The sequence below is a fragment of the Athene noctua genome, chromosome 17 (genome assembly GCF_965140245.1).
Source record: "Athene noctua chromosome 17, bAthNoc1.hap1.1, whole genome shotgun sequence".
Classification (NCBI taxonomy): Eukaryota; Metazoa; Chordata; class Aves; order Strigiformes; family Strigidae; genus Athene; species Athene noctua.
In genome coordinates this window covers 1,865,962-1,888,982 of record NC_134053.1, presented here as the reverse complement: position 1 = coordinate 1,888,982, position 23,021 = coordinate 1,865,962, and the positions used below count along the sequence as shown (strand labels likewise).

General features: G+C 45.1%; 3 protein-coding genes and 1 long non-coding RNA gene across 9 annotated transcripts; 2 read left to right on the top strand and 2 right to left on the bottom strand.

The window, feature by feature from the left end:
* The first annotated feature begins 238 nt into the window (after positions 1 to 238).
* USP30 (ubiquitin specific peptidase 30) lies at positions 239 to 14,544 on the top strand. Of its 3 annotated transcripts, none has more exons than XM_074920701.1 (13): positions 239 to 332; positions 1,220 to 1,329; positions 2,226 to 2,408; positions 3,689 to 3,792; positions 4,654 to 4,752; positions 5,498 to 5,540; positions 5,791 to 5,885; positions 6,577 to 6,636; positions 7,728 to 7,814; positions 8,394 to 8,474; positions 9,584 to 9,803; positions 10,480 to 10,588; positions 11,591 to 14,544. In XM_074920701.1, exons 2-13 carry the CDS (start codon positions 1,230 to 1,232, stop codon positions 11,853 to 11,855), a joined length of 1,446 nt encoding a protein of 481 aa, XP_074776802.1. In that variant the 5' UTR covers positions 239 to 332; positions 1,220 to 1,229; the 3' UTR covers positions 11,856 to 14,544. The 3 variants fall into 3 exon arrangements, with proteins under 3 accessions (XP_074776802.1, XP_074776799.1, XP_074776800.1); XM_074920698.1 differs by lacking the exon at positions 239 to 332 and adding an exon at positions 881 to 1,004; XM_074920699.1 differs by lacking the exon at positions 239 to 332 and adding an exon at positions 881 to 1,004 and having other exon boundaries at positions 5,501 to 5,540; positions 11,591 to 11,869.
* On the bottom strand, positions 1,906 to 10,480 carry LOC141967200 (uncharacterized). The gene is made up of 6 exons (XR_012634666.1): positions 10,376 to 10,480; positions 9,493 to 9,767; positions 6,597 to 6,732; positions 6,162 to 6,263; positions 4,683 to 4,813; positions 1,906 to 2,004 (listed from the first exon to the last, which is right to left on the bottom strand). It is a non-coding gene; the product is annotated as an uncharacterized LOC141967200 (long non-coding RNA).
* ALKBH2 (alkB homolog 2, alpha-ketoglutarate dependent dioxygenase) lies at positions 12,592 to 17,356 on the bottom strand. 3 transcript variants are annotated; one of them, XR_012634665.1, is made up of 5 exons: positions 17,039 to 17,356; positions 16,242 to 16,440; positions 15,360 to 16,098; positions 14,856 to 14,968; positions 12,592 to 12,624 (listed from the first exon to the last, which is right to left on the bottom strand). XR_012634665.1 is itself a non-coding variant. In XM_074920704.1 (3 exons), the coding sequence occupies exons 1-3, from the start codon at positions 17,241 to 17,243 to the stop codon at positions 15,789 to 15,791; spliced, it is 714 nt and encodes a 237-aa protein (XP_074776805.1). In that variant the 5' UTR covers positions 17,244 to 17,356; the 3' UTR covers positions 15,141 to 15,788. The 3 variants fall into 3 exon arrangements, 2 of the variants coding, with proteins under 2 accessions (XP_074776805.1, XP_074776806.1); XM_074920704.1 differs by lacking the exons at positions 12,592 to 12,624; positions 14,856 to 14,968 and having other exon boundaries at positions 15,141 to 16,098; XM_074920705.1 differs by lacking the exons at positions 12,592 to 12,624; positions 14,856 to 14,968; positions 16,242 to 16,440 and having other exon boundaries at positions 15,946 to 16,098.
* A 98-nt stretch (positions 17,357 to 17,454) lies between these two features.
* On the top strand, positions 17,455 to 22,848 carry UNG (uracil DNA glycosylase). 2 transcript variants are annotated; one of them, XM_074920703.1, is made up of 7 exons: positions 17,455 to 17,628; positions 18,150 to 18,345; positions 19,056 to 19,151; positions 19,905 to 20,002; positions 20,425 to 20,513; positions 20,779 to 20,957; positions 21,480 to 22,848. In XM_074920703.1, exons 1-7 carry the CDS (start codon positions 17,525 to 17,527, stop codon positions 21,618 to 21,620), a joined length of 903 nt encoding a protein of 300 aa, XP_074776804.1. In that variant the 5' UTR covers positions 17,455 to 17,524; the 3' UTR covers positions 21,621 to 22,848. The 2 variants fall into 2 exon arrangements, with proteins under 2 accessions (XP_074776804.1, XP_074776803.1); XM_074920702.1 differs by having other exon boundaries at positions 17,459 to 17,614; positions 18,145 to 18,345; positions 21,480 to 22,847.
* Positions 22,849 to 23,021: the final 173 nt, after the last annotated feature.

The window sequence follows — 23,021 nt, the reverse complement described above, 5'->3', positions numbered from 1 at the left end:
AGACACTTTGCTAACAAAGGTCGTTAGAATTAATGTGGGGAGGTGTGAAGCAGGAGCCTGTTACCTGCCAGGCCCCCAGACACGAGCAGCAGCTGCCATCTCGAGGTGCTCTCAAAACCTGCATGTGTCAGTCATTCTGTCCGGATGCCTCCTTTCCTGGCATGGGCATGAAATCCTTCTTTATCTAAACAATTCCCACAGTGCATCAGTTAAAACAAAAAAAACCTAACAGCATGAAGCGGAAAGCAAACAGAGCTGGGCCCTCAAATCCCCGGCGCAGAGGGAGAGGGGCCCTACGGAGGAGCCTCGACGCTGGCGTGTGCTAGGTGGTGGTAAGAGCTGTTCTCTCTCCGCGGGACTTGGATGGTTTCACGGAATCCATGAGGTTGGAAAAGATCTTTAAGATCGCCGAGTCCAACCGTGAACGCCACGGTGCCAAGGCCACCGCTAAACCCCGTCCCTCAGCGCCACCGCTACACGGGACGGTGACCGAGCCCCTTCCCCGGGCAGCCTGTCCCGGTGCTGCACAACCCTTTCGGTGCAGAAATCTGTCCTAACAGTCAGCTTAACCCTCCCCTGGCGCCATTTGAGCCTGTGGGGTTTGCGTCCCACCTCCTCCCCGCAGCTCTAAGCCAACACCCGCCGTCCCCCCAGGAGGCTGCGCGGGGCTCGGTGTCCGTTACACCCGCCTTTCCCCGGGCGCGGAGCGGGCCGCTAACTCCCGTGTCCCCCCACCCTTCCCGCCCCGCCTCGGCCTTAACGACCAGGCGCCCGCCGCCGCCCGTTGCTAGGGGCGGGGTCCGCCCGCCGCCGCCCGTTGCTAGGGGCGGTCCGCCCGCTAACCGGCCCCCCGCTCCACTTCCGGTGCCCCCCCCTCAGCGCCCCGTCCGCCTCCGCCTGCCCGCGGGCCCTGGTTCCGGCGGCGGGACGGGGATGCTGCCCGGCGGGGCCCCGCAGGCGGAGGGGGCGGTGCGGCGGCTGCTGCGGGCCGGGACGGCGGGCAGGTTAGCGCGGGGGGAGCCGCGGCGGGCGGGGGGAGGCCCGGGCGGTGCGGCGGGGCCGGCCCTTCCCTTCTATCCCTTTCCCGAGGCGGTCACCGGGCACCGGGAGCCTGCTGGGCGTCCGCCGCCTGCCCCCGCGCGTCTGATACGCGTCTCGGCAGGCAGCGGGAGCGACTCCCCGCTTGTTTTTTTGTTTTGGTTTTTTTTTCCCGTTTCAGGTATAAAGTGATGAAGAACTGGGGGGTTATCGGGGGGGTGGCCGCCGCCTTGGCGGCGGGGCTGTACGTGCTGTGGGGTCCCATCGCCGAGAGGAAGAGGCGTAGGAAAGGTAAGAAGGGCCGAGGGGCCGGGAGGGACGGGGACACCCCCGGGACACCCTCGGGACTTGAGGCCGGCGCTTCCCGGTTTCTCCTGGGTGTTAGAAACGCACCTATTGCTGGTTTGGATTGTTAGCGCCTGTAAATTATTATTTTTTTTTCCCTTGCTAAAGCTTTTGGTCACTTTCCTGCTTAGAAATGTAACCAATTTAAAAGTACGAATTGAACGAAGGACTTTCGTCACTTACATAATCTATTAATTATATCGATTGACATCCCTCTGAAATTGTGACTCTGTATTTTTGTCCCCTGTGGTAAAGTCACGACTGAACTGCTGCAGATAACACGCTTTATTTTATTTTGCACTTTGGAATGCAAAATAAACATGCTCTTAGTGAGCATTAGCACAAGAGAAGCGAAAGTCTCTTGCTAAGCAGAGTCATACAGAAATACTTATTAATCCTTGGCGAGGGGGATTAAAAACCGGGGGTTTTCGTAACAACGTACTCACCTGAGCAAAAGAGCTTCACTGAGCCAAGCTGAGGCGTCAGCGCTGACCCCCGAGGCTGCTGGAAACCTGCACAGTAAGGGGCTCCCACGCTACATATTGTAACCAAGAGTTTTACAGTTTGTACAGTAACTTGCAGATAATCCTGAACCTTAGTGTTGTTGGTAGAAATTTACTCCTATCGGGGAAAAAAAAAAAAAAAAATTTAAAAACATTTTAGTGGTGTCTCAGAGCCCACCATGTGTATAAATGTTGGAGCAGGATCTCGTTTTCACTGGGTGCAAGTACCAAAGAGGTGGAAAAAAATTTAATTTTAATGCCTAACACAACACTTGCTACTGAAAAATTGTAAGGTTTTCCTAGACTTTATGGTATAAACTCTCACACATTTATTTGCAGGGCTTGTACCTGGCCTTCTGAACTTAGGAAACACTTGTTTCATGAACTCTTTGCTGCAAGGCTTATCTTCCTGCCCTGCTTTCATCAAGTGGCTGGAGGAATTTACAGCACAGTACAAGAGAGACCCGCACCAGTCCACTGAGCATCGATACCTGTCAGTCACTTTGCTGCATCTCCTAAGAGGTATTTGAACGTTTTAATGTGATAAACTAAGAAGAAAATACTTAGCATCGACATTATTGCTTCTAGCCTGCTTCCCTCAAGAAAGCAAGCTCATGTGGTCTCGTATTCTTCTCTTTTTAATCTTCCTGTACTCACTTTTGAACTCATTGGCCAAATTCAACTAACTTTCACAGAGGGGCAGCAATCCCAGAGGTATTAGGTTACTGTACTGAGCCTGAACAGCGCAAGGCCGTGTGTCCCCAAAGCTGTTTGTTTCTTGGCCAAGAGCTGAAGGGTTTCAGGTTTTGTTTGACTCGCCTGGCAATCGAGAAGCAGCCAAGCCAGCATCGTGCGTGTTGCTCCGAAGAAGCTGTTTGCCAACAGGGTGAACAAATCGAGGCAGAGGGCAACAGGGGTGCTGAAAATGTGGTTATGCCATCTGCTGCCACAGGCTGTGATGCATGTGCTGTTCACAGAATATTAATGGTTAAAACTGCATGAAACTGGACTCGGTAAAATTGAAGAAATAGGAAAATATTATCACAGTTAGACGGGCACTCAGAATTCTATATAAAAGAAAATTAATGCATTATAAAATAATTCAAGCATTTTTTTCTAAGCTTGCTCTTTTACCAAAAAATATGGACTATTTTTGGTAATACACACTTTGTATGATGTGGGATACAGATGTTAAAGCCTCTAAGCCCAGTTTGGTAATCTGTCTCAGACTTGCCCCCGTGTTAAATTCAGGTATTAGTTACATCCTCTTTAAGCATTTGAAATTTTTAAGCAATCTGCTGCCTCTCCCTGCCTTCCCTCACAGGGATTTGTTTTAAAGGAAATCCGTCGGACGTTTTCCTGTCTCAGGACATTGTTCAAACTAAAACTGTGCCACTTAAGTGTGTATTGATATAAGGATGATGGGGCATTAATACTGCGGTTTCTGTGACATGTAAAGTACCAATTTTTACCCAATCCACCAGTAAAAATTTGTCTTTCCAGACAGTGTTTATGTTGTTTCTGTATGAGCTGAGAAACCTTTCACTTTGCCTATGTATTAGGTGAGGAGAATGTATGCAGTCAGTTAGCCTGAGTCAGTTGAGTGGTAATTAATAAATACTAGTTTGATTGTCATTGCCTACCTGTCTTAATCAAGAGTAACTCCCTTGTCTTAATCAAGAATAACTTTGCAGTAATCAGTTATACAATACATAAGTAACGTATGGTCTAAAAGAAACAGATTTGTGTTTCTAACTGTTTTTTGTGGCTCCTTCTAACGTTTTTAAATGCAATGTCTCTAGCTTTATCCTGCCAAGAGGTAACAGAAGATGATGTCCTGGATGCAAGCTGCCTGTTAGAAGTTTTAAGAATGTACAGGTGGCAGATCTCATCATTTGAAGAGCAGGTGATTACAGAATTGAAGTTAGACTGCCTGCTACACACCCCAGTGCTTAGAGATGGAATGACAGAAAATTGAAGCTGTGGTACTAACAGCCCTGAGCGTCACATGGGAATCGTTGCTGTCACAAAAAAGTTTGCTTTAAAAAATGAAAGCCACCATGTGATTGATGAATGGTGTTTTCAGTTTGCTTAGATTAACGCGTGATGAAAACTCTGGCTGCTTCAGAAGCTCATAATTACCTTCAGGTTTGGTAGAATGGAGCCAGTAATATTCAAACAGGACAGCTACAGCCCAAACTTGGCTGTAGGTAAGGGCTCTGGGCTAAGGTGCCGCGCTGCATCGAGCGATGGACTCCTCTGACATTGCCAAATGTAGTTACACTTAACAAACCAGACGTCCAATTCTTGGTCTCAGTATTTTCAGCCCCTAAGTGTGTGCGGCTGGCCGACGCACTCGACCAGTTACCTCACTCGTAAAACATGGTTCTGTCTTTTATATTTCAGAGCCAAAGCAAACAGCAGAGATGTCAATTATGCTTTTATTGAAATCAAGGAAAGCAGGCATTTGTGCATTCACTTTTCTTTTTGCCTCCAAGCCTTTTAGTATCTCTTGAGTTTATAAGGCCCAGAATATTTTTAATGATGTGTGCTGTTACAAAGTTCAGCTGTATAGAAAAAGCTTTGTGGCAAAACGGCAGCAGATGCACAAATTATTACTATTAATACATAAGGTGAGCTCTAAGCAGTAATTTTCCCTTTAATTTCCTACTACAATGATGTAGTCATCTGTGTTATCAGTACTCCTGGCATGTTTTGATGTCTTTTGTTTTTTGCTTCCTCTAAGTCTTATGCCTCTATTTAATAGGATGCTCACGAATTATTTCATGTCCTTACCTCTTCGTTAGAAGATGAACGGGATCGTCAGCCACGTGTGACACATCTGTTCGATGTGCATTCGCTGGAGGTGACTTCTTTACCAATGTTATTTTGTTATTGGGAGAAGTTTCCATAGTCTGCCTGGATTCCTAAATGTGTCAAGTATAAAGTGACTGTTTAGAAACTGAAGATATTTTTGTTATGTTTATAAAGCTGTTCTTTAGTACTCTGATAGAAACGAATCAATAGGCCAGGTAATCTAAAGAATAAAAAAATGGGTTTTGTAGGCAAATGTATTTAAATTTATAGTGATACCACTTTCATGAGGGCTTTTGCATTCCTAAATCCCTGGAATATAGGGATTGAAATACTAGAATGGAACAGTAGTCTGTCTTAAGAAGTTACTCTTATCTGCATGACTCAACACATGAAAGAGGTTTGAAAACTGCAAAACGGACATTTATGGAATAGGCCATTTGAAGGTGAAATTTATCTTACCGTTTAGTAGTAAATTTCTTGCAGATGGAAAGTTTCTATCTCTTTTTGTCTAAAATATATCCAAAAGGTTTATAAAATCAGTGATGTTTTTGTTTTTGTACTTTGAGGCAAAGAATTCTGCAGATTAACCATTCATTTTATTAGAAGTGTTCTTTGTGCCAATTATAAATTTGTTGCGTACCAGGTTTTTTGGTCTTCCTCAAATATAAAGAGACACTAAAACTCCCACAATTGTTCTAATGTCAGAAAAGTTTACTGGGGATAAAAAATTAACATATTTAATACTTAATGGTTTCTAAGGTAAGGTTAATGAAATCTTTTATCTTCCTCTGTAGCAGCCAGAAATAACCCAAAAGCAAATAAGCTGCAGAACAAGAGGTATGCTTTTTTCCATTCTGAAATATGAATATTCATAATGTGGTCGCTTTGTTTATTAAGGAGATAATATTAATTGATTTTTGTCTGTATTGGACTGAAATATATCTCTTCAGCTGTAAAAACAAATGTCAGCAGGACAGAACACGTTTTAGAGCAGTTACTTTTGTTACTGTGGGCCAAAAATGTGGAATTGTAGTGATGAACAGAGATGTACTGAAAATAAAAGGACAATTTCAACTTTTTGTTTCAGGGTCTCTTCCCCCTGTGTCAAATCACTGGAAATCTCAGCATCCTTTTCACGGAAGGCTGACGAGCAACATGGTTTGCAAACACTGTGAACACCAGGTATAAGACTGCGTGTCTGGTAATATGTGTATGTGAAAAAGGATGTCTGGCACCCAGAGCCTGTGCTGAAACCACCATCCCTTGTTTCTGACACAGTGCAAAGGTTTGCAGGAGTGACAGCTTAGACTGTTACTCTTTCCCGTACCTGTTATGGTTTTGGTAACCAATAAGAATGTATCACTATATATACTGAAGAAAATGAAACGTGATCCACTTTGTGGGGATAATAGCTGTCTTATTATATTTAGTATTCAGTACCACTGCAAATCCACTCACGTGGGTAGTGTTTTAGGACGAGCTGTTCATTCAGCATGCAGTACTGAGATTGCATATGCAAAGTTGCAGTCCACTTATCCAGAGTAAGGAGGTGAAGGTAACCTGGATAAAGAAAAAACATGGAAGATAAATCTCATTTGTAGATCAAACCGTAAAGGCACGTTTATTACTTCGAGTCTTCAAAACCTTGTGAAGGAATTTAAGTGAGCAGGGGCAGCTTCAGCAGAAACAGGCGCTGTGCTTGGGAAAGTGGGTGGGTTTGACCCGATTCCACCAGATGATTGTGGACAGCAGAGGGCATGTGGTCATCTTCGGTGAGGCTGGTTGGGGGTTTGTTGGTTTGGGGTTTTGTTTTTTTTTTTTTTGGACTGTTATAAATTCCAGCTCACTGGGTATGTGGAATACTTCTCTGCAGAGTCCTGTGAGGTATGATACCTTCGACAGCCTCTCGCTGAGTATTCCTGCCGCCGTGTGGGTACGTATCCCTCGCTGATGGATGATCCAGCTGCTCTGCCTGTTGCCTTCTCGTCCCAGCTTTATCTTCACCAGTGCCTTTTTAAGATGCTACAGCCTAAGTGTAAATGAGTAGCTACAGTTTATTTTCTTGCCTTTTTATAAATGATCTTGTTGTGCTAATACAGTACCTTATCGCTAACATCTTGGTGCAAATTACCAATGAGTACAACAAGCATGACTTTGTTGACACCCATAGTTTTCTGTTCCTCCTGGAGGAGGATTGGGGCCTTTCTGTGTAATCTGAACAGACCAGATCGTTTCCCGAGGGCTGTTTCTGGCAGTCTTGGAAGGTGACTTTCGGGTGCACTGTCTCTGTGGTGATAGTAATACAGGCTTTTAGATCAAGTGATTTCAACCAGAAATTGTTTTCATTTCTTTTTGGTTCTCAAAAACTTCAAGTGACAAAACACTGTGGATTTGGGGGGCAAAATGTGCAGGATGTTTCTGAACTAGAACAGTTTGTTACTTTATGTCTGCTAGCAATTTGTCTTTCCAGACAAGCAGCAACTACTTGCATTCATGGAAACTCGTGATGCGTACCTACAGGATACACTCCTGGACAGCCAGGATTGGGATTTGGACACATTATTTTATTTTATGCCATCGTTGAGGATTATGCCCCTCGTACTCGGCAGTGTGTAGTACGGTTTACAAGGAAGGAGTGCCAAAATTCCATTAAATGCTGTGTTTCTCCTATGTAGAGGGGCAGTGTGCATGAAGTGACCCATGAAGTGCTGGAACTTTAGAGAAAAATATTAACAGGGCCAGGACTGGAGTTGAAAACCCCACAAAAGGAGTCAAACAGGGAGTCAGAGCTATTGTTCTTATCTGCAGGCTGCAGTGTTTTCCATGCTTAATCAAGGCTGAGGAAGAATCCCCATAGTTACATTATCACTGTTCTATATGCAAAGCCATTTTGTCAGTTTCCCCAAGAAATAAGTCTGCGATTCTGTAGTTTTTATGGAAGAAATGATGGAAACATCCTTTCACAAAATTAAGTGGTGCACACCCTAAAATTACTGCAAATAATTTTGTTTTTTTCATACTAAGGGTCGTCCTATGACGCTGGACCACTGCCTCCATCATTTCATCTCCTCTGAATCTGTAAAGGATGTTGTGTGTGACAACTGCACTAAAGTATGTCATTTTAATTTATATAACCTTCTAGCTCAGTTTTAAGCCTGCTGACAGAATCATGGCTTCAGTTTTCTAGTCCTTTCTTGGTGACTTCAGGAAAGCCTCTAGCCTGCCTGGGATTTTTTTATATTTAAAATTGAGTGAAGCTTTATTTATTACTAATATTACAAATAATTTGCTCCGTAACTACAAGGTATTATTTAGATAATATCTAGGATAATTTTTTTTGTTGTGGTGTTTTAAGCAGTGTTTTACAGCTGCTTGTCATATGATGATAGCACAGAGCCAAAGCTTGATTGAAGATGAACAGAAATGGCTTATGACTACACATAAACCTGGAGGCTGGGCTTTGTTCTGTAAATGCCCATTTCTGCTTGATTTTGGTTTAGAATTCTGATGCGTTAAGACAGGCCAACAATTCTTGAGAAAATTCCTAGAAAACTGTAGATAAAATTAATGCACTGAGCATAGTTCTAGTCAGACAATTGCTTTTGTCTGCAGTGTGCAGACCTGCACTATTATGCATAGTCTGATACAGCAGCTAATCAAATGACTTTATTTTTTTCCCTTTCATTTCAGATTCAGGCAGAAGGGACTCTGAATGGACAGAGCATAGAAAACCAGAGAACAACATTTGTGAAGCAATTAAAATTAGGAAAGGTGAGGCAAGCTAATCCTCCAAATCTATTTTTAAATCCTGTCATACAGTGAATTTTTTCTTTGATCTCTTAATGCCCAGTTCTTTGTATTAGACTAGTGTTTTACTTAAGTAAGCTCATACTTCAAATATTTGTAGGCACTGAGGCCTCAATTCAGCCAAACCTCAAACTCTATAGCTTAAAGAATGTTGAGTATTCTCCTGTTATTCAGCAAGTGAGTTTGGCTCAGTGGCAGTTCATGTGTCTCGCATTAATTCTTGATTTCCTCAGTAAGTGAAGTGATTCATATTTACAATATATAATATATATTAAATATACAATATATGTAACTACAATAATAATGATAATACATATAATTACAGTATATAATATATATTAAATAGCATCTTTAGCAATTGCACATTTCAAAGAAATGAAGATGTTCTTAATACAGCGGGTTTAAACAGGTGAGTATGGTGCTAAATACCAGGTGTAATTATATGAGAAGCTCTTATCATTTTTTGCTCTGTAATCATATAATGCAGAGGACAACAGGGCACTGGTCTGTAATTAAGAGCCTCCAGTGCCATGAATAATACTATGTACTTATTGCTAGAGGTTAACCCTGGCAGGACTTTGAATGTCTGATATTTGTAACTACTCGACTTTTTTTCCCCTGGTACTCTCACTGTGCAAAGCCATTACTTAGTGAGTATTAGCAAACGTCTTGCAACCACTCACTCCGACAGATTGCAGTCCTCATTTCTACCTCACAGATGAGATTGACAGGTGAGCTTTTTAGGAATATGCCTGTGTTTTTATCGATTTTTTTTTTTTTTTTTCTTCTTCTTTGAAGAAAACGATTCACGTTAGCTATCCTGCTGCCTAGGGAGCCAGCAGTAGCAGCATTATCAGAAATCTCAAGAGAGCTGTGAGTTGTGTCGTGTCCAAGGGACACTACTACCAATAACCTTACACACAGATAGAGCAGCACGCGAGGGAACAGGTCAGGGGTGCATTTCTTTAGCCACTAGACTTACCCATTCCCTCAGTATGCTTTTAACTTGAACAGCTGCTTCTCTTCACTTAATACGTATTTTGACTCTCCTTTTCTACTCAATGTTGCCGAAGCTTCCTCAGTGTTTGTGCATCCATCTGCAAAGACTGAGCTGGTCCAACCAAGGTGCTCCTCTGAAACGTCATGAGCACGTACAGTTCAATGAGTTCCTGATCATGGACATCTACAAATATCGCATTCCTGTTCATAAATCAAGCCAGAATGAGCTGAATCAGAAAAACTCTGAAGAGACAACACCTGGAACAAAGGATGGGACAGCAGTAAAACCTTCAGGTACTACTGAAAATAAAATATATCAGGTATTTCTACATTTCAGTGATAAACATTCTAATCTGCAGAATGAATGCAAAAGCAGTATCATTATTGGGATCTGTGCAGAGAGGACAGGGGGAAATTCCTTTCCCAGCAAGCATTAGGATACCTCGTTCCACATTTAGAGTTCCGTTTTGATAATTTAATTTGATTCTACTAAATATTAAAAAAAACTTAAACAAACAAACAAAAAATCCCAGATGGCACAGAACTTGTGTATTTTACGTCCAAAGGGTAAAGGAATGTTGAACTCGGGAAGTCCTAGGGATTATCTTGCTAGTGGTCTCTTCTAAGGCTTCAGGACAAGCACAGCAAGAATGGGAATGGTGACTTCTTAAAAAACTATTAGAAAAATCTAGCTGTAGTAGGTCTACCATTTAGGCAGCTCAATATTCTGTTTAGTTTGGGGATTCTGTAAATACGGTTACTTTCCTATTTGTCATGTAAAAACAGTTAGCAGGCTTTGGATAGTATACTCCTGTGCATCTCTCTAAGGGATTGTAGAATGTAATGAATTAAAATAAGTAAAATACCTTCATATTCTTTGATGAAAGGTACGGCAGGAACAGAAGCAGTTATTAGCATTACTAATAGTAGCATTTCAGTTAAATGACTGAGTGTCTACTTCCTCTTGCAGATGCAGAACAGCCATCTGGTCCTAAACCACTCTTCATGAACGGTGCCTGCTCCTCTTCGTTTTTAATGTCCTCGGGAACTTTCCCACTGGCTGCATTCCCTGAATGCAGGTAAGTTAAGAGATTGGTACCCCATCTTCTAATTTCTGTCCCTTCAAATTACGTCTTCCTTTATTCTGTCTTTATTTTGAGGCTGCATAGCCACAGAATTTAACGTCTACCCTAGTTCCTGGGCAGAAATTTTTTGCTTTTTTCCTGGCTGATTTTTAAGGGTTCTCTTTGGCAGGAGTGGAGCACATTACAAGCAAAACTCAAAGTCTTCTTTCTCTGGTGCGTGGTGCAGTAGGTCATCCTTCTGAATAGCCATATTCTTGCTGTTTTCTTCTATTTTTTTCTCTGACTTTAAAACTATTGCATAGATCTCTTACAGATTATTTTCAAACACTTAACAAGCTTGATTTAAGTTGCAACTGCTGTGACTCTGCTTAGTAAATCAGCCTTGATTCTTCTCCTGCTTATCTGTTCTCTTGGCCTTTGAAAACACATATTTTCATGCTGGTGGCCAATATATAGTTAGTTCTGTACCATTTCTTCTATTGGCTGTTGCATATTTTCCATGTGAGGAAGACAGTTCCCACAGTCACTGTGTGAAATGAGAAGCCTGGAAGCATTTTGTGCCAAATGTTTGTTATGAAGACAGTTGTAAAGCAAGTCCTTGAAAGCGCGTCCATTGTTATCTGTGGGTTACCCACTGCAATTTTACTTCTCTTCAGTTAAAAGCACATTCTGCTGGAATAGTTTTTCTGTCCAATAACAGTGCTTTAAGAACTAAACACCGGCACATTGGCAGATTGGATGGAGAACGCTGTTGCAAAATTCAATCAGTTATGCTGTACAAAATAGTAGCCCTCTGAAGCATAAACTTTTAAAATAGTTTGGTTTTCTTGATAATGGAATAAGGCATCACTGCAGCGAAGACCCGGTGCACTGAAATTGCAAGGCGGCGTGTCTGTTGCTGAGCTATCTGCTCTGAAAAGCAAGTGGGGCTGCTTCTGGTATGTTTTGCCCACGAGGGCCGCTGACCCTTTTCTTTTTTTCTCTTTCCTCCTTCAGCTCCCCCGTCTACCTTTACCGTCTGATGGCAGTCGTAGTGCATCACGGGGACATGCATTCTGGACACTTTGTGACTTACCGCCGCTCCCCTCCTTCTCCCAAGAGCCCCCTCTCTGTCAGCACTCAGTGGCTCTGGATTTCGGATGACACCGTTCGCAAAGCCAGTCTGCAGGAAGTCCTTTCTTCCAGCGCTTACTTGCTTTTTTACGAGCGCGTTCACTCGAGGGTACAGCACCACAGCTTGGAGTTGAAGGCTGAAGACTGATTCAGAGAGCAAAAGGACAAAAACTGATAAAATTCCTCTGAGAGCTACGTTGCACCTCTTGTCTGTTATGCAAATAACCCACCACAGGCCCTTTAACTTTCCCCTCCCTCTATGGCAACGGCTGGCTCCTGCTGGGAGTTGTGTTTTTGTACCAAAATTACGCTGCCCAAAGTTGGTCTGCTAAGGTTGTGCAGTCCAAAGTATATCTGTGTTAGAGAAGCATTTATTCTGTTAGGTAGTAATTTTGTCAACATCACAGCTCTGAAACAGACATTTCAAACAGACTTCCCAAGGCTCTTTTCCATATTCTGACGTGTATGTAAATTTTCAAAGAGAGATGCTTAATCCCACACATTTCACCATAGACGTTTTGGAACAGGGGAGCCCCAGAAGCGGTTGACGGGAAGCTGCTGTTATCAAAGGCAATGATTTAAGAAACAAAGTGCCTTGAGCTTATTTGAATAGCTACCATACCACTGTCTGAGTCCACTGCATGTCGGTTGCGTTCTGATAAATGTCTCAAGATGACGGGATGAACTACTGACAGAATCAGATCTGATACCCCAGCTAATTAATAAAGTGAGGCATCTCTACATAACATGCACCGTCCAAAAAACAACTTCCCTGTTCACATCATTTTCCTGGTATTTTAGTTCTTTATACATCATAGCAGTACTTCTGATTCAAAGTGCAGTTCCCCTTTTCCAGGAGAAAAGACAAATTTAAGAGCCAAGACCCTGATTCATTGCTCGGTATCTTCAGAGTATAGCTGAAATCAAGAGACAGAAGTGTGTGCTAGCAATCCGTATTGTAATTTCCTTCGTCACTGAAACTCTTGAATACAGTTGCTTGTAGTACTAACTACAACTTTTAATGCTGTGATTGCAAGGCTACTGTAATCGGTGTTCCTTCCTATTTTAATGCTCAAAACTGCCATTTCTCATCAACCCTCCCAACACACGCTGCCTGGCTTGCGACTGAGCCTTAGAGCTTGTACCAGCTGTGACTGAGCAACCCCAGCCCCGTGTTAACTTAGAGCATGCTCAATGGAATCAGGACTGTCCTGTGAAGTAGTACAGCAGCCTGAAAAGACCAGTGGCACTGCATTAGATACAGCTTCCCATCTGAGTAAAAGTGTCCCTTGTGGCTCTAGATTGTTTGACATGTCAAAAAAATAAAGGCCAAACAAAGCGTGGGAGGGAGAAGCAGGAACAATTATCCTTTTGACGGCTTTTAACCACCAGGAATAAAGTATGTAGGCTATATTTAGCTCTTTTCTATCCTTGTAAGCTTGGAGGGGAAAAAAAAGACTTAATTCATCAGACCAGATTTTTCAGTGTAAAACAACAACTAATTATCAAATGGTAACAACTGGCGGTTTTTAGGGCAACTTTGTACCTCAGATATTCATATTGCTGCTCACAGGTGTTCAGAGTTCCTTCACGGGAGGCTCAAAACCAGCCAAAATAGGAGCAGTAATGGATGTATATGCAAAACTATTTACACAAGTCATCATTCCAGAGTATGGATCACAATTCCTGCTCCAAGCGATGCTCATTATACAGAAGTCTTTATAAACCCACCGATGTACTAGTTTCTGAGAAGTCTCTCTGTGTTAGGCTAGCAGTAGTGTGGTTTTAACCTTTCTATTTTAAGTTATGGAAAAACAAGAAGAAAAAAAAAAAATCCCTAGAAAGATGCAAAAATGCCAAAAATGGCCTGGCCACAGAACTAAGCCCTAAGGGACTCACAGAAGATAGAAGCTCTCCGTTCTGGGCGGGAGAGCTCTGTAAAGCAGCGCTGAGAAAAAACATCACGCAAAGCATCTGCGTCCAGCAGCTCTACCATTTGTACCTCAGAACTTCAAAACATTTCCACTGCCAGCAGCGTATATTCTGCAGTACCTATTGTCAACAGGGTCTGTTTAAGGCTTTTAAGGCTGAATTTTTGTGAAGTTCATCTGAAGAGGTCACTTTGTTTAGAAAGCAGTAATGCTGGAGGTGGGTCAGAGCATACGCACACGACAGACTAAGTCTTAAAACTCATCAGCTTGTAGCAGGGACATAAAGCCAAATATTACTGCGAGCTTGCATGTTCAATATATATTTTTCTTTTGCATAGAGCTGCTTTCCAACAGGCCGGTCTGATGAGGATGAAAGCACAGTCGTTGTAGAACACTGATAAACTGCTCAGTTCCACTCAGCTGCAGATTTACTCTGAAAGCTTCCTCAAGGGCGATAAAGATGAGGGTTGAGTAAGTCAGCATTTGTTCTAGGTTTCCCTGTTAGGAAGGAGTAGATGGTCTTGGCTTAGCCCTCAGCGTGAGGAAGGGAGCAAGTATCAAGCACTGCAGTCCTGGTCCAGAGCTGTGCCAGATACCCCTGGGAGCACCAAAGACCTCTGCAGATGTCTGCCACCAACCCTCCCCTTTGGAAGTCTCTGGGCTCTCTGCAGGCACGTGAGGCTCATCAAATGCTGTCACGTGTTACTCACAAGCTTCCATGGTGGAGAAGGTGTTTAGAAGGTTAAAAAAATATCAGGTAAGACCTGCGGGATGACATCTCTGTGTTTGGGTTATCCTTGTCTTATTTTGTGCATTATTTAAAAAAATGTATGATATTCTAATCAAACCACTGCACTGCTGTTTGTGTTTTCACTTCAGGGTATTTTTGTAACTGTACATTAGCAATAAAAGAACAAACTTATTAGAAAAAGTAGCTGTCCACATGTGGTAGTGTCTTGAAACAAAGACCCAGCTATAAGCCAAACTGCGTTCAGTATATATGAACTTCACATAATCTGGATAAGCAGCGTTCATGAGAAGCTCTTCACGCTAAATACAGAATTTTCTGGTAGCGGGGAAGTACCAGCTCCAAATTTATCTAAACAGACATTAATTCCTACCGGCCCTGCTGCTGAAGGATACAGCCTGTGACTATTCCAGATGCCTGTAGCCTGGTTTTACATGGGGATCAGTTCACATTCTCGCTCAGTACTCACCACTGCCCGGTTCTGCAAGACCTGTTGGTGATTTTGGATGATCTCTCCTCATTCCAGCAGGATTCACTGTCAGCATGGAAGGTGATGGCTGTCAGGTAGCCACAACGGAATCCCTAGGGATAATTATTCAGAGAAACAGACACTCTCAGAAGTTACAGCCTTTCACACTGCATTGTCCATATAAATGAAAGCACCCAGTCCTTCCCCAGGTCACCTTATGCTCTCTGGCTTCTGTTCAGACAAAGGACATGAGGAAGAAGGGGGCCTCCCCCTTCCTCCCACCCCACCACGCTACCGAGCGAAGGAACCCAGTCTCCCATGTCAGCAGAGGAATGTAAGCACAGAAAAAGCACAGTGACTGTAAAAGATGCAGCCAGCCATGTTGCACTCACTCTATTCACATTTTAGTGCTCCTCTTTTTCATGTCAGTCTCATTAGTATTTTATTTTTTTAAAAAACAAGCAAACCATAGCCCATTGACAGAGCATACAAGAAAAGTGTCACCTGTTGAACAGTATCAGCTTCCAGGCTCACTCTGCATTATCACATCTTGTACTTTTATGGTATTTATAAGCTATTTCACCACCATCTCAAGGATATAGAGTATTTTGATCTTTTTGGAAAACTGGATTAAGATCAGTTGAGAACAAACTTCTTCTGAGTAAAACTAGGATATTATTCATGAAAAACATGTATCAGCAGGACTACAGCAACATTTCACGGAGAAAAAGGATTCTTGGCATTTAAGATCAGTAGCTGCAGTCTTTATTAGCAAATTACCAAGTACACTATCATGGCTATCATCTCCTCTCCTGGTTTAATTTGTAAATCTTGTACTTTGGATCATCAAAGACAGCGTTTGAATGAGAAACGTCAGGGAAGAAAGCTTCTATTTTCAGAATCAAAAAGCCTGGTGCTTGATGGCTGAGTATTTCACTTCTTGGCTACAGTCATCACTTTCCGAAACGTGAGGTTGATTCTTGGGGCAAGTACTCTCTTGCGGGTGGGCAGGCTGTGGTACCAGTACACGTTGGTGGGGTACTTCATCAGGAGCAGGCTGCCGTGGGCGAGCTGCAGCTTGATGGGCTCAATGTGGCGCACTGCGTTTTTCCCTCTGGAATCACAGTGCCTGAAAACAAAGTCCCTGCAAGCTCCAAAGGAGACGGACGCGATCGGACTGCGTGGAACCAGTTCTCTCTCATCATCTCGATGCTCACCTATGTGGTCCCCACCATCTTTATATCTGTACATAAAACAGATTAATTAGTTCTTCTACCAATCCAATTAAACGAGTGTAAAACAACTTGTCAGTGACCCGTCAATAGTGTTGCACAAGCAATTTTTCATTTGAACAAGTTGCTTGATGCAACAGGAAAATGGACATACCTGTTAATAAGAACAAAATTAAAAGTATGTCCCGTGTCCAAAGTGACCCGGTCTCTGATACGGTTGAGAACTGGGATCCACGGCTTAGGAGAGAAGGTAACCCCTGAGTAAGTGTATGTTAACTCAGGGTCTCCATAGGTTACCTGCCTCCTCGGAATGTCGTGCCATTTACCAAACACGTGCAATTTTGTCATTTCGCCTGTTTAAACAAGAGATGAGAAGGATCAAAACCAACTCTGTATTGCCTCTGCAGTTCACAGCTTCAACAGCCTCCTTGACTTGGAGCTTCTGTGAACAGAAATGAGGATGCTGATGACAACCCAAAAGCTGTCAGCCACATTCAAGTGTTTCTGTCCCAACTAAGGACGTAACCCTCAAGCCTGACATTGCTTTACTATCCCATTTGAATGTGATGAATGGGACAAGCACCCCCATCATATTCTGTTCAGTTAATGCAACCAGGGACGTCTCATATACTACATCTACTAACAAACTCCTGTCACCCTTCCAGGCCTACCCCTGCTCTTTGGAAACATTAAAACGTGACTGAAACCACTTGAGACACGTTTCAAGCTAAGCAGAATTAACCAAGTGGGATCAGACCCTGTGCTTGCACTTCACTTCTCAGGGCCTGATTTTACAAACACCAGGCGCCTGCAGAAACCTCTCCACCATCTGGCAGCTCTGCCCAGGCCCTGGGAATCATTCTGGGACCCGGCCTGAGCCGGCCGGGCAGGGAAACACTTCACCGGGCAGGGGCACGGGGGGCTGGAAGCCGGGTCCTCCAAGGCCGTTACCTTCGAAATACTCCACCTCCTCCTCCAGCTGCTGGAAGATCTCGTCAGCCTCGGCCTTGCTGAAGAGGAGCCGGTAGTCGCAGCTCAGGCCCTCCGCGCGGATCTCCTGCCAGAGGGGCTGCCCTGAGGCGGGCGCCTCCGGTCGAGGCCTCTTCCCGCCGCCCCCCGCCTCCCCAGAGGGGCGTTTAAGCACGTATCTGTCCATCAGCACCCGCTCGGAGGCAGCGGGACGGCAGGGGGGGTGCCGGTCTCCGCGCAGACACCTCCCGGTGGAGAGGAGCGGCCGGTAACGGGAGCGGCCGCCTGAGGGAGCGCGCAGACGGCGGGAAACGCCGCCGGCGGGCGGGGAGGCAGCGAACGCGCATGCGCCTGGGGAGGACCGCGCCGTGCCCCGCCCCTCGCCGGCAGGCCCCGCCCTCCTGGCGCGCGCGCGCGCTTCCTTTGGCGCCAAACCGCCGTCCCGCCGGCTCGCGCGGCACCGCCGCCATGATCGGGCAGAGGACGCTGCACTCCTTCTTCAGCGCCGCGCCCGCCAGGAAGCGCGGCCGCTCCCCGCAGCCGGGCGGCGATGCGGAGGTAACGACGGGGGAGCGGGGGGCGCCGGCGGCCCTGGAGGCACGGCACGGGGCGGGAGGGGGGGATGGCGGCGTCCCGCAGCGCTGGTGGATGCTGAGGCGGGGGGGGGGGGGGGGGGGGTCACGCACCGCGCGGCCGCTTCCAAAACCCCCCGCGCTACCGGCGCTGCCTGCCTGACTTGTCAATCGAGGCCAGCGCTCCGCCGCTGCCCAATGGGCGCTGAGCACCGCTGGCGCGTCACGGTTGCTAGGCAGAGCGGCTCTCCGCTGGCTGCGATCAGCCAATAGGACGGAAGGGGGCGCTTTCCCGCTGGCCAATGGGAAGCGGGAGCTTGCGCTGTGGGCGGGACCCGCTTGGCGCAGGGGGCGGTGCCGCCGCTGTTTTGCCGCGAAATCCCCGCGTGCGGCGGCGCCGCCCCGGGCGGGGCGGTGCGGGGCCGGGAAATGGCGGCAGCTCGGCTCCCGCTGCTCGGGCTGCGCCTGGGCCGCGCCGCCGCCCCCCGCCCGCTCTGCAGCCGCTTCTTCGCCCAGGTCAGCGCCGCCAAGAAGGCCAAGGCGTCGGGGGATGAGTCGGGCGAGGCCTCGCCGCTGAGCCCGGAGCAGCTGGAGCGGATCCGGAGGAACAAGGAGGCGGCGTTGCAGCGGCTGGCTGAGCGCAGCGTGCCCCCGGGCTTCGGGGAGAGCTGGCGGCGGCAGCTGGGCGAGGAGTTTTCGAAGCCCTACTTCATGGAGGTGAGCGGGGCCGGCCGGCCCCGGGCGCTCCCCTTCCTCCCTTGTGCTTCACATTTGCTAGTAGTCGTGGCTACTGGTCGTACCAGGAATACAGTTATTAGCCATATGGGGACAGTTTCGAGCTCTCGAAGCTTGGTCAAGTGAGATGTTGAAGCATGGGGAAGAGCGAGGAGAAATTCATAAAGAATAGGCTTTGGTCTCCAAACCCTAGAAAATACGTAAAAAGTTATGAACCCTAAAGAGAATGTCTGGGATTGTGCTGAGTTTATTTGACAACTTGGCAAAGTGACTGTTTGGTTCGTTAACTCGGCAATGAAACTCACTTTTGAGCGTCCTGCAAGTGAATTACCTTTGTTATAATACCAAAAAACACACCCACGGGTCAAAAAGACCCCCCCTTGCCCAGGTTAAGACCCTTTCCCTGAGCCTGCATAGTAGTAAAATCATTATGTAAGCCATATTCTAATTGCATGTTAATCACTAACAGATAGGTGTGTTTCGAAAAGTACCAACCTCTGATTTTCTTTGTGTATAAAAGGAGCATGAACACCTGCTGTTTGGGTGCTTGGTTTGTGGGAAAGTCCACGGAGTGCCCAGGCCTGAATAAATAGAATAAGTCTCCTGAGTGTGTTAAAATCGCGTTATGACGCACCAGGCACGAATCTGCTTTTTGGGTAACACCCTCATTTTCCTCCCTTTTTCCCCTGCAGCTGATGGCATTTGTAGCAGAAGAGAGGAAGCGCTACACGGTCTATCCACCCCCTGACAAAGTCTTTACCTGGACACAGATGTGTGACATCAGGGATGTGAGTAGGGGTGGGGGATGTCTCACCAGCTGCTGGTGCGTTTAAAACGATGAAAACGTGCAGTTGGACACAAACGCCTTCACTTGGCATTTGGTCTCTTGAGGATTAATCCTACCCACGTGATGTGGATGCCGTTGTTTCTCGAATAACTTGGAAATCCTGGCTCCTCTTTCATCTCTGATACTGAGATGTGGTTTTATTATTTTATTACCCTCCTGGCCACAGAATTTCCTTTAAAACTTTAGTTGGACTTTTGACCTTACTTCCAGTTGACCATCCTAACATAGGACTTGTTTTCTGGATCTCATACATCTCTTGTTTAACTGATTTGTAATGAACTATAATTTTTAAAAAAGACAGTGTTTAAGCTAATCCCATTGTCAATAAGTTGTGTCCAAAATATCACAGCAGGTGTGGTGTAAAAGTAAAAAGTGAGGAAATTTGCTTGGAAAGTACCTTCACAAGGTGTTTTATTGTGGCTCTTTGAAAATGTTGGTTTTCTGCACTGAAAATATCTTCATCATCTTAGCAGCAAAGCTGTGGTGATGTTAATTCTTAGCGTGAGGTGGGGACGGTGTTCTTGTTTATAATGACATGTCAGTAATTTGTGATTTAACTTCAGTTACTGGGGTTTGGTGTTTTGTGGTTTTCTTTGTGTGCTTGTTTTAGGATAAATCTGTTATAAGTTGGTTTTTTCTCTCTTTTGGGAATAATACTGATCATAACTCGGTGCTAACAAAGGTTTGCTTTCAGGTAAAGGTTGTCATTTTGGGACAAGATCCATATCATGGACCTAATCAAGCTCACGGGCTTTGTTTCAGTGTCCAGAAACCTGTTCCGCCTCCCCCCAGGTACAACAGTGCTCAGTTTGCAAAATCCCTTTTGTTTATAAATTATTTGCAGTTCTGTGTTACTTAGGGCTGTGAGTGAGGGAAGTGGTGGCAAGTGTGTTGCAGCTACTGAAGTTTGAGTTGTGTGTTGCCTAGAAAAAAAAAAAATCACTGCAAAATTATGGATAATTCTATATAGTTTGATATTCTGAAGAGCATGCTGGAGATAAATTTGCATTTTCAGTTGTGCTGAGACCTCATTAAGCTTCTATCCAGGCACACAAAGGGATGGGTCCTTGTTACCCTGCTTCTACAAATGGGTTTATTATCTTAACTGATTGAAATCAGTATTCTTCTTGCCTAGTGTAAGAGCAGTAAGTGGTGCTGTTTGCTCTTATCTTTAAACATGCACATTTAAAATCTTCTGATGTTTCCGTCTGCAGTTTAGAAAATATTTACAAAGAACTGTCTACAGATATTGAGGACTTTGTTCATCCTGGTCATGGTGATCTAACTGGCTGGGCCAAACAAGGTGAGTGAATAGACACTGTAGTAACATGCCCACTACAGGGCATGAAGAAACCTAGCTAGAAAAAAGATCCATGGTTGGAAACAGTCCATATGTAAAAAAAATTTTAAAAAATAATTCAGTTTTGAGTGCCTGTTGCTTAGCAGGTACCTTAGGCTGAAAATTTAGGGTTAGTGAAGCAGGAGAAAGCAGCTAATGCTTGATTTATTTTTTTTCCAATTCTTTTTTCTGTTTGTTTCATCCTCTGTGTGTCTGCTTGGGTTGCTAGGAGTGCTCCTACTCAACGCTGTCCTCACGGTTCGAGCTCACCAGGCCACTTCCCACAAGGAGAGGGGCTGGGAGCAGTTCACCGACGTGGTGGTGTCCTGGCTCAACAAGAACTTGCGTGGCGTTGTCTTCATGCTGTGGGGAGCCTACGCCCAGAAGAAAGGCAGCTCCATTGACAGGGTACAGGTTCCTCCTCATCTCTTCCCTCTATTTTTTTTTTTCTTCAGTTGGGTGGACACTAGAGGGCACTTTCCTTACAGAATTGGGGTTTTCTCCCTGCTTGAACTCTGCTGTCAAATTCAGTTGCCTTTCTGTTCCAGCTTAGCCTTTGCCAGAATTAAGCAACAGAAGTGGAGCAAGTGTAACCTTCTGTTGTCAGAAAAGTGTCCAGCTGAGGACAGAACTGTGGTTTTGTTTTTTTTTTCTAGGAAAAGGCTCATGAATAAATATAAAATTTGCTGTTAGGATGCCAGCAGTTGAAAAATGGCCAGGTCATGACTGCTGTTTTCTGTAGTCCATCCTCCTCTGCTCAGTGGGATAAAAGTCTCAGTCCTCAGGGCCAGTTCTTTGTGTCCTGAGGCTGGTGGCTGAGGAGGTGCCGAGGGGAAATTACACCTGCTTGGTGGGGCAGAAGCAGCCAGCCTTGCCCAGGGAGCTGAAAACATGCAAATCTAACGGGCCGTTTCCTCTAACGCTTCACAGAAACGCCACCACGTCCTGCAGACGGTTCATCCCTCGCCTCTCTCTGTCAACAGAGGGTTTTTTGGCTGTCGGCATTTCTCGAAGACGAATGAATTGCTCAAGAAATCCGGCAAGAAGCCCATCGACTGGCGAGCGCTCTGAGCTCTGTGCAGAAGCTGGTGGGGTCTAATGGTTGGAAACAGCCCCAGTTTCAGGGGTCGTCTCGTTTCTGAAAAACTTTTGTTGGCCTGAGAATTAGTCTTTGGATGTTGATCAAGGAACAAATGACCAAACTTTCAGAGATGTTACATTATTTTAAAAAAATCTTTTTTTTTAAAGAGCATATTGGAGTGTTAGATGGACAATTCTGCTGTTTGAACAGGTCTCAGCCTAGTTTGAAGCACAGAAGAACCCCACCAGAGTTCTCTACTCATTTGTGTTTGTTGTTGTAGTGGGAATATATTTTCAGGCTCTTGTGAGGGGAAGTCACTTCTTACAGGTGAAGCTGTTTACCTTTTGTAAATACCCTGCCGTGCCTCCCATTTCTTTGCCTCCTGCTCTGCAAATCCAGATTTCCTGTCCAGGAGGTGTGGAGCTGACTCCAAGGTAGAAAGGCAGATGCTTTTGGTTTTAGCTTTTTGCTACAGATTACAAGATTTGTCAGAAATGTGGCCTCTTGGGACTGCAGAGACCATACGCTGTCAGAAGTGTTACTTGGTGTACCTGTACTCTCAAGATTTCAGGGTAAATCCCCCCAGCAGCTGAGGGGAGACTGCGACCGAGGCTCTGATCATGCTCTTGAGTGGTTTTGTTGGCATTTAGAGAGGAAAACCTTAAATTTTTAGATTCTTTCTGGGTGTGTTAATCACTTAGGTGAGCTGTGGTAACTGAACTTTGTGGCACCTGCCGATGGCAGCAGCAAAGGTTTATTCGTTGAGATCTGCCAGTTGATGGGCCAACGGTTGCAAATTAAAGATCTTTTAAGATCTTAAACCAGGGAGTTCTGTGCTTTGCATTCACAGGAGCAAATCGAGGTTTCTAGCCACTGTTGAAAATAACTGTTGGGACTTCAGGATGAAGGCAAGGTTGGACTGGGCACTGCTGGGTTTTCAGTCCATCTTGACTTTGTAATTTAAAGGAAGTGAAGTGCCTTGTTTGTTTGGAAATGTTGTTTTTTTATACATGTAAAGGTTTATAAAGGTAAAGGTTTACCCCTGTAAACCTTTCCTTGGTATTTGTTCCAATAGGTAACACTAGTACAAGTGAAGTTTATTTTCTGTGGCTGTGTTGGTTTTTTTCTTGTTTGGTTGTTGTGTTTGTTTTTTTTTCTTCTGCCAAATTGAGTTTTAAATAAAAATTACTTTGTTTATATTGTGGTGTGATCTTACACTGGGAGGAACATGCAGAGAGGGAGGGGGTGCCTGAGGTGAGGCCCTGATTCTGCCAGGGGTGCTGGTTTTGGGGGGTTCCCTCTGGAGGAGGCAAAGCTGTGGGTGCGGGACCTTGTCCTTGTCCCCATGACCAGGCACGGGGCCAGGGCACCTTTGTCCCCCAAGGATCGGG